Genomic DNA, 9,919 nt, shown 5'->3' on the forward strand with positions numbered 1-9,919 from the left:
AGCCCTCAGGCCTAACCATCTTAGGAAATGTCGTTTCCCAAAGGCAGGTAGCCTCACAAGGTGACCGTCTTCTCAAGCCTCCAACACCGACAGAACTTTCCTCTCTGCGGGTCACTCCCACAGCTGGGGCGGCCGCCCGCCAGCGCCAGCAGGCTAAGGGGGGAACCACCGAGCGCGCCTCCAGCCACCGCCGGTGCCGCCACGCCCACCACGCCCGCCGGTCCCGCCCCGCCGCGCGCCCGTCCCCCGCCCTCACACGGCCCGTGATTGGCTGGTGGCGCTGCCCGTCTCGCGGGGCGAGCGCGTCGCTCTCAGACCCGCGCTTCTATTGGTCACGGCGGCGGCGGCAGCGCGCGGACCCGCCGAGGAGGGGGAAAGCCGGTGGTGGCCGCGGTGGCGGAACGGGCGGAGGCTGCCGGTTTCGTAACCGTCGCTCCTCCTCGCCGTCTCGCGGGCTGCGAGGCCTGGGTCGGGTCGGGCCGCGCCGCGCGGGGCCGCTCGGAGTGGAGGCCGCCTGTGGGCGGGCGGGCCGGCCGGAGGTGCAGGTAAGGAGGCCGCGGGCTCTCGCTCGGAGGGGTCTAGGGAGGAGGCCGCGGTGGATCCCGCCGCTTGCGTAGGTGGCGGCCCGGCCCGACGAGACCCGGCCCTGCCCGAATCGGCAGGCTGGCCCGGAAGGCCCCTGGCGGCTGGTGGCGCGGGCGGGGGCCCGGAGCTGCGTCTGATGCAACCTGCGGGCAACACCCGGCGGGGCTGAGCTCATCTCTGGCCGCGGCCCAGCGCCGCCTCGCATGGCGCCGACCCCCGCGCTCCCCCCCTCCCCGGACGCCCCTCGCCCCAGTCGCGGAAGGGATGGAGGACCAGGTGGCCCCTCCAGAACCCGGCCCCCTGCGACGTGCAGCGTGACAAGCCGGGCGCGCATTGGCCCCTGGGGATGGAGGGTGTTCCTAGAATAGAAGGTGGACCGAATCTTACTTTGGAGCCACCTAGGACTCTTTCCTGTCGCTTCCCAAACATCTCGGACGTGGGGAGGGCCCGGGTCCTATTTGGAGTTAATAATCTAGTGGCCACCTAGGGAAAACACTCGATTTCTAAACACATAACGTTGTAAGAGGGGTGTTTGGCTTTGGTTCTGGAGACGGTCGCGTGTCCTGCAGTCCACTGGGAGGGGGAGGGCATCCTAGATCGCCCATCGACCACCAGTTCACTAGAAGCAGAAGGTCGAGTCATGAAGCCTTTCCTTAGCACGGCTGGAGGGAACGCGGGAAGAGAGCCAGCGGAGGTATCCAGGTGGAGAGGTCGGGCGTGCATGTGTGAGGGGAAGGATGGTCTGTTTCTCCGAGTGTGCTTGGGTGTCTGGTCCTAAGAACGTTGGTATGTTTAGTTTTGCTCTTGTTTGAGTTGGTGTGTGTGCGTGTGTGTGTGTGTGTGTGTGTGTGTTGTTTCGGTAAGCTGCATCATAAGATGTGTCAATTTTAGAAAGGTTTTAACCTTTGTGGGTTGCACAACAGCTGGGGGTTGTGTCTTCGAGTTTCCACCCACTTGAATCCTTATTTGAATGCAGACCTGTCTTCACAGGGGAAAATTTGAGATAAAGCACCGTAAGGGCTTTCTTGACTGAGGAATTCTACATAGAAGAGTTGATTGCATGGCGGGGCAAGCCCCTCCACCACTGAGCCACACTCCTAGGCTTCTCTAAGGTCTGTTCAGCTGTTGCCACTTGAGTAGTATTTTTGATAAGCAACCCCTGGGGTTATTTCCCTGTTTCTGAAAAACTAATGACAGGATGCTGTTGAGCTGTTTCCTGCCTCTGGTGGCCATGCTCTACTGGCTCAGTTATTTTTATTACCTATCAGAAACAAATAAGTGGCAACAGACGCCACCCCTCCCCCAGTATAAGTTCTCCCAAGCAAGTCCTGATTGTCAGCCAGGCTCTGTGATCTTGGAGAGCTGCTTTCATCCCTGGGGAATTAAATGATCCCCGGAAAAGCCCCTGGGAACATTTCCTCCTGAGCTCATGAGAAAGAGACACAGGGCCTGGTCCAGAGTTGCCTCACTCAGTCGCAGTAGTGATTGCTATGGCAGTTCTAGGTTTCCCTTTGTGGGGTGGTTGCATAGGTTCTTAACACTATTATTGGTCCCCTACCCACCCTGTTGCCCTGCCCTGCCATTAAAGAAGAAAGGAGGGGGGAGAGACCTGAACAAGATCTAATAAATACAAATCTATAAACAAGGTTTTTGTTTTGGATGTGATAAATAATACTGTGAGTAGGTTTAAGGGATAGTACCCAAACAAGCATGTATTTTCTTCCCATCCTCCAGTGGAACACTTCACAGGACTCTTTGAGGGAGTGTCCTCTCCTTCATGGACCCTGCCTCCAACAGTCTCCATGGAGACACAGTGAAGCTGGAGTTGCCAAAGAAACTTGGGGAGCAGAAAGGACAGAAAGCACAGAGAAGACAGACCACTTGGAAGACACTTGGTAGTGTAGTGGTCTTGAGTTGGGCGTAAGGAAGCAGGAACTGTAGAGGGCTAGGACATGAACTTTGGAGTCACAGACACTGATTTTCAGGAGCAAGATGTGACATAATTAGGTTTGAGTAGAAGATTGCCCTACATCAGCAGCTCAGCCTGTGGGTCTCAAGCCTTTCGGGGGTCGGACAGTCAAAACTTTTACAGGGGTCATTTAAGATTGAAAAAAAAATTTATATTACGATTCAATACAGTAGCAAAATTACAGTTATGAATTGGCTACAAAGATAATCTTATGGTTGGGGTCAGCACACCATGAGGACCTGTATTAAAGGGTCGCAGCGGTAGGAAGGGTGAGAACCACTGCCCTAGCTAGTCCAGATAGTGAGTGCTTGGGGAGCTCAGGCTACTACACCTGAGATTAGGGCCCCTGAGAGATGATGTCAGCCTGAGGTAATTTCTGTGGCATTAAGAGGGACAATAGATGTGATGATATATTTTTGTTTGTAAATTTGAAGACTCAACCTTCATTAAGGAAATTCAGTAAAAAAATTATTTTGAGAGGCCAATGGGGGAAATATGTGATTCTATCCAAATTTATGAAAAAAAAAGACAAGCTAGGAAAATTCTGTACAGGTTTATTGTTCCAAGTAAAAAAATGAGAAAAATCCTATTTTATTTTACTATTCTAGCATTTTAGTGTTTCATTGTTTTATTCTTTTGAAAGAACATTACTTGAATTAAATTTGCATTTGAAAAAGAACTGTTAACTCATTTCATTTAGCCCCACATTCTTAAGAGTCATTGTTTGTCTGCAGCCACAGTTCTCCTTTGTCAGTGCCACCAAAATCAGTTGGGAGCACCCCTGAAAGAAAACTCCTTCCTTGGTCTGGCAGCCTGAGAATTGGCCCTTGTAAGAGTTGCTGGTGTTCGGTCCAGAGACCACTTTGAGGTCTGTTGTTCCTCAGCTTTCCTATTGCTTCTTGGGTGATTGACAAGTACAAGGAAGGAGGCACCACCCAGCTTCCTGTGGACTGAACTTTGGAATAGACTAGTCCATTCAGGAGCCAGACTTTGAGTTAGGGTTAAATATCGAGATACTAAATGTCAGACTGCTTTGCTGTAGAGCTCAGTAAATGTTTGTGAAAGGAACAAAAGCATACATAACAAGTGTCTGTTCAGTGCAGACGTTTGTGATCTGTTAGAAGCTTGGTAAATTAGGTACTTGGCCCAGCAGTGCTGGCACACGCCTTTGATCCCAGCAATTGAGAGGTAGACAGGCAGATCTCTGTGAGTTCGAGGCCAGCCTGGTTTACAAGAGCTAGTTCCAGGACAGGCTCCAAAGCTACAGAGCAACCTTGTCTCGAAAAACAAACAAAGTTAGTTACTCCTTAACCCTCTGTCTACTCTTCATTTTAAGAGTTACTTTTTTTGACTTATCTACTGGTTGAAGATTTGTTTGTTTTTTGTTTTTATTTTTATTTTCCAAGACAGGGTTTCTCTGTAGGGCTGTCCCTGGAACTTTCTCTGTAGACCAGGCTGACTTTGACTCACAGAGATCTGTCTGCCTCTGCTTTCTGAGTGCTGGGATTAAAGGCATGTGCCAACACTGCCCGACTTTTTTTTTTTTTTTTTTTAAAGAAAGGATCTCTACATAGCCCTGGCTGTCTTGGAACTTGCTTCGCAGACCAGCAGAGCACATTAACCTCAAAGCTCACAAAGATCCGCTTGACTCCACCTCCCAAGACTGGCATTAAAGGCATGCACCACTTTGTCCAGCCTACTTTTTTATTTTTATTTTTTTGACAATCATGAGTTACTTTTTATTTCCACTCCCTTTTTCTTGCAATTTTGTAGGTTCAGTAAACAATATTCTTGTTTTTCTAGCCCAAAGGTGCACTCAAAACCTCTCCTTTGTTCTGGTTAGCGTCTTAGTAAGATTGTTTAGAACCCTTCCCCATTCGTGTATTTTGGTTCAGAAATAGGCAGGACATCACTGAATTTGAAGCCTGTTGTGAGTAAGTTGTTAGTGACTGGAGTTCATGGTATTTTGTTCATTGGGCATTGTACCATTTCCACGTCTCTTGTATGGATGGGCAGTTAATGCTTGCAGGAGGGAAGGGGTATGTCCGGGGTAAAAATGAGGTAGCCAGAGCCAAGGAAAGATTTGATCTGGTGTCTAGTTGCACTTCTTTGGATTGTTGGCTGTTTCTGAGCTAGGACAGATTGACTGTAGAGATTGGTTCTGAAGAAGAATATAAGAAATAGAATCCCAGGAGAGGCATTAAATCATACAAGTCTTTAAAGTTGGATTAAACATTATACCAACTTGATAAGCAACAGTGTTCCATGGCAGCTAGGGTGGCTTAATACCCACTTCTTATTTTTTAATTAATTTGTTTACTTTCTGTATTTTGAACAGCCACCTTTTAAGTGGGAGAAAAATTAGGCCACATAATCATTTTCAAGGGAAATTGTGAAATGTCTGTTATTGAGCGTAACTTGGAGTCCATATCCATCATGGCTTGGAAGGAAGCTTTCTGTCTTGCTTTAGTGCTGGAGTAAGAACAGATGACCCACTAGCTCAGGGCTGGCTAAGTGGCTTTTTAAAAACAATTCAAAATAATGATATATGGACATTTAAAGGCAAAGATTAATAGTAATAAATAATAAAAGGCCAACTTAATAAGCATGCTTGAAGGAAGGCTTGACCAAAGTTTGAGTGAAGCTGATGATGTTTACTGACTGGACTGGTGTTTACACTGGGTGTACTCATTGGGGCATTTTCCTAACTCTGGTGAACTTCCCCAGCTTTGTCCATTGATGTTGTTTTAGCAGTTCTGGAAAAGAGAGCCGGGCATACACTTGTAAGGGTACTGTGTCTCCTAGTGGACACTGCTGACTCAGCTGTTCAGTTTGTAGTGACCTGTCCTCTAGGGCGGACACAGCTGACTCAGCTGTTCAGTTTGTAGTGACCTGTCCTCTATGGCCGGGGTCGGTGGGGTATGCTTTCACACTCCACAGTTCACAGGTGACCAGAGGGGTTAGTTACAGCCACAGCTAGCCAGCTCTCAGTGGTTTCTCCACAGAAGGGTTTCAGTGTCTGCTGAGCTCCCTGCGGGAGAAGTGGGTCCCAACATTGGCTGCATTTGTCCTTGGTCCTGCCTGGGTTCCAGTACTTGACCTTCCTTGACTGTATCGTTAGAACATTGTTTCTTCATCAGTATGTTTAGGCCAGTGGTTCTCAACCTTCCTGATGCTGTGACCCTTTAATACAGTTCGTTATGTTGTGGTGATCCCCCAACCATAACATTTTTGTTGTTACTTCATAACTGTAACTTTGCTACTGTTATGATTTATAATGTAAATATTTTTTGGAGATAAAAGTTTGCAGAAGGGATTGCAACCTGCATGTTGAGAACTGCTGGACTAGGCGATTCTGTCAAGAATAAAAACAGATGCAGGCTGGAATGGGGGTACTTTATTGGATGTCTCTGTTCCCAAATACAAGAACCCAATTGAGTAAATTTCAGTAAACTATCATATAAGGTATGATAAAAATGTAAAAAGGCAAATCAACTAACCAACTCAAAATACCTTGCCTTAAAAAATAGCCCATAATAGGTGAAGAAGTCACCCTGGGAATATTGAGTTAGGGATGTGCTGCCATCCTAGCCGCACACTGGGTTCTGCAGACTGAAACGCCCCCTCTCATTGCAGGTGTCCCTTTTACAATATTGAACTTGCTTTTCCATGCTCATTCCATCCAGACAGCTCAGCTTGTCCAAGTGCTGTTAGCTCACGTGTGCTACCTAATTTGTGTTATGCTTTTGTTTTTTTTCTCCCCTTATTGATAATCACATCTATGCCCAGGTGGGGCTGGCCTTCAGCTTATGGTGTTTCTGAACCAACTTATCTTTTGAAATTTGGAAACACTGCAATAGCTGGCAGTTGTGTCAGAAAAACCAAATAATGGTTGCCTGCAATAGGTCCATCAAGTTTAATCTCACTTGATCCTGTCATTTCAAATATTTTAATGCAACTTATTTTCTAACTAGGTACATGTGAAGATTTTTTGGCAGTTGAGTGTGGCCTCTGCTGATCACATTGCTTTGGTTTCTGCCTGTTCTGTGTTGGCAAAGGAACACGCCCAAATGAGCAAGCTGTCGCAGCCAGCCACTACTCCAGGAGTGAACGGAATAAGTGTCATTCATACTCAGGCACATGCCAGTGGCTTACAGCAGGTTCCTCAGCTGGTGCCCGCTGGGCCTGGGGGAGGAGGTAAAGCTGTGCCTCCAAGCAAGCAAAGCAAAAAGAGCTCACCCATGGATCGAAATAGTGACGAATATCGCCAGCGCAGAGAGCGGAACAATATGGCCGTGAAGAAGAGCCGGTTAAAAAGCAAGCAGAAAGCTCAAGATACGCTGCAAAGAGTGAACCAGCTCAAAGAAGAGAATGAACGGTTGGAAGCCAAAATTAAGTTGCTGACAAAGGAATTAAGTGTACTGAAAGATTTGTTTCTGGAGCATGCACACAACCTCGCTGACAACGTGCAGCCCATCAGCACTGAAACTACGACAAATTCTGATGACACAGGGCAGTAGATCTCCTTCCAGGCACCACAGCTTTGTGGCTTGAACATGAGAGGTGTGACCATCCTGTACTGCCTGGTTCCATGGCTGAGCTTGGTCTTGTTCCATTGGAGGTTATTTTCTAGGCTCAGCACTGAACAGTCGATTAGCCATGTAATTTATCTGGTCTTAAATGATAATGGATTTTTGAAGCACTAAAAGAAGACTTAGGGTTTATGGTTAAAACAAAATTCCTGGACCTTAATATTCTTAATAAATCCTGACTTCCCCAGAAATGCATCTTTTTTAGGAATGGGAAAATGGAGGGGCATATATATATAGAAGGTTTTGGGTTTTAATGAGACAATACTGTGGATTAAGAAAAGCTGGATTCCATCTGTGTTCCTCGATTTGTGATTTTGTTTAAATTGTGTATTGTAAATTCTAGGGCTTCAGAAACCAATCATAATAATTTGGCCCTGTTTTACAGCGAGTATAAACTTGTGTTACCATAATTGGCATTGTTTATCCCAACAAGTACATATTTTTTAAAAATGACTTCAGGCAAATTAAAGAAATCCCATTCAGGTCATGTCAAAATACAAATTGCATTTAGGAATGAAAGAAGTGCTCCCTGCCCTTTGTGTGTTTTAAAGGGCATAGAGAGAGTGGGATTGAGTTTTGGGGTCCTTTGGTTTATTGGATTAGCATTATCTTGTGTCCTAAAAAACAGTATCTACTGTGTACTGACAGTTTAGTTTCTGTGGATGCTGATCAAGGTAGTGTTTGTTTTAGGGGGGGAACCATTTTCTGACAGCCAAGTTAGTAAGTGAAACACCTTGGCTTGATGATACAGACCATGATTTAGAGTACTAATTTATGCTGGGCACCTTTAGTCCCAGCACTAGGAAGACAGAGGCAGATGGATCTCTGTGAGTTCAAGATCAGCCTGCTCTACAGAGTGAGTTCAGGACAACCAGGGCTACACAGAGAAACCCTGTTTCAAAAACAACAAAAGAAAAGAATACCAATTGATTTGGTTTCTCCCGTGTTTAGAATAACTCCCAACGGGGCCATGATTTTTAAAGACATAGTTTTTTCTGTGTGTTCTTGTGTGAAGAGGCACGTTTTGGCATTTGATCTCAACTAAATGATTATTAGAAAAATGTGTCAACTTCATGACATCTCTCAAAAGAATAGTCAAAGAAAACTTGAAAGTATAAGGTTTCAATCTTTAATTTATTTACTAAATCTTTTTATCCTTTTTTGAGGAATTTCTTTTCTAGTTTAGTGGGGTGTTCTTCCAGACTTGATGTTTCATTGCCCGTTTATCCATTAGTATGCTTTTATGTTCTGTATAAATTATTTTAGAGAGAAGAAGCTGATAAAACTCAGGATATTGACTTTGTTGTGAACTGCAGAGCCGCTAGGGTCTCTCTAGGGTCCGCTTTGTCAGTGCTGCAGTGTAGATTGTCTTGGTAACTCACAGTTTTTGCACACTTCCAGCTAGTTTGTTGGTTCCTGAGAGGGTGCCGAAAACATGAGTCTTGCATGATCACAGTTTGTGTTGCTGGGAATCTTGCTTGAACATGGTCATTTCTGGCCTGGTTTCCTACTAAGACTTGGTTACTGCACCCCAGTATAACTCAGGTTGCTCCCTGAGTGTGGCAGAAGAGTGCGGATTCTTCTGTGCAGAAGCTGTTGGTGCCCTGCAGCTCAGCAAAGGCTTTTAGGGCCACTGTGCTGAAGACAGGAGTTGACACTGTTCTTAGGGAACCAAGAAATGAGAGGGGTTCTTAAAAGTTAGGGTCCAGCACCAGTTTACCTTGGTTGTAATAGCCATCACTTACAAAGATTGATAGATGTTTTGTATAACTAACAAGGATGCACCCATACAATTCTAATCTTTACCACCTGATTGATACTATGTAGTGAACTTAATGGGAGATACAGTTAGGTCCTGGTTGAACATGTAAGAACCTACAGTAGGTACACAGACATTGGAAACTCTTACTTTCAAACACCAGCTTTCACAAATGGATGTTCTCATGGAATTTGTGGTTACTGGTGTGAGGATGTAAGCCATAGGGAAGGCAGTGCTCAATATTTCTAATCAGAAGATACAAATCAGTTCTAACTAAATGCTCTTAACCTTTGTAAATCAGATGGTTAGCACAAGCAAGCAGTTCCACATAGAACACAAGTGTTAGCTGGCCTTGGACTTTCTTACTAAAGTGGAAATGATGTTCAGCTTGATGGAGTTCTCAGTGTAAAATTGAAGGGAACTAAGTTTGGGGAGTGGGTAAGTTTGGGACTTTGGAGATAGCTTGTTACTGGGGAACCTTTAGAGTGATCTGCCTTGTAGGCCACAGTGTGGATTAGCCACACCTGTGTCCCCTGAGGTGGCTGCAGAGGGAGGGATCAGAGCTTCCCTTCTGTCCTGGCCCTTTGTGACAGGTGACCTTGGAATCTTCATTAGGGTTTTATTAAAATGTGACCCGGGATTTGAAATCCAGGTCATGAGTCCACTCATTTTCTGTAGTTCTCAATCTATGGAAGTAGAAACATGTAAAGTTTGATAAGGAACTGCAGCAGCTTTTGATGTTTCTTAGCCGCTCCTGCCCCCTGGGCTGAAGCTTCGTGCCTGAACAACCCTTGTAGCACCTAGAGTGCTTCTGATGCCTTAGAAATAGGAACGATACCTGTGTATTTGACAGGCTAGGTAATATTCCATACAGCTAATCAGATCTGCCTCTCAGGAAAAATACTAACTTGTTCTTTTTGTTTCTGGCTTTCCGTTTGTGAGATTACTCTATTTTTTTAAATATAATTTTATTTCTTCAATGAATTTAAAAATAAAACACCTTTGGAACAATGA

At 45.6% G+C, this 9,919-nt stretch overlaps 1 protein-coding gene across 2 annotated transcripts; it reads left to right on the top strand.

Moving 5' to 3' along the window:
* The first annotated feature begins 417 nt into the window (after positions 1-417).
* Cebpg (CCAAT enhancer binding protein gamma) lies at positions 418-9,919 on the top strand. Of its 2 annotated transcripts, none has more exons than XM_075984495.1 (2): positions 418-545; positions 6,529-9,919. In XM_075984495.1, the coding sequence occupies exon 2, from the start codon at positions 6,625-6,627 to the stop codon at positions 7,072-7,074; it is 450 nt and encodes a 149-aa protein (XP_075840610.1). In that variant the 5' UTR covers positions 418-545; positions 6,529-6,624; the 3' UTR covers positions 7,075-9,919. The 2 variants fall into 2 exon arrangements, with proteins under 2 accessions (XP_075840610.1, XP_075840618.1); XM_075984503.1 differs by lacking the exon at positions 418-545 and adding an exon at positions 1,199-1,697.

Source organism: Microtus pennsylvanicus, chromosome 1 (genome assembly GCF_037038515.1).
Source record: "Microtus pennsylvanicus isolate mMicPen1 chromosome 1, mMicPen1.hap1, whole genome shotgun sequence".
NCBI classification, from domain to species: domain Eukaryota; kingdom Metazoa; phylum Chordata; class Mammalia; order Rodentia; family Cricetidae; genus Microtus; species Microtus pennsylvanicus.

Excerpts from the sequence above, each read along its gene's own strand:
- Cebpg (XM_075984495.1), top strand. The coding sequence starts at position 6,625 with ATGAGCAAGCTGTCGCAGCCAGCCACTACTCCAGGAGTGAACGGAATA.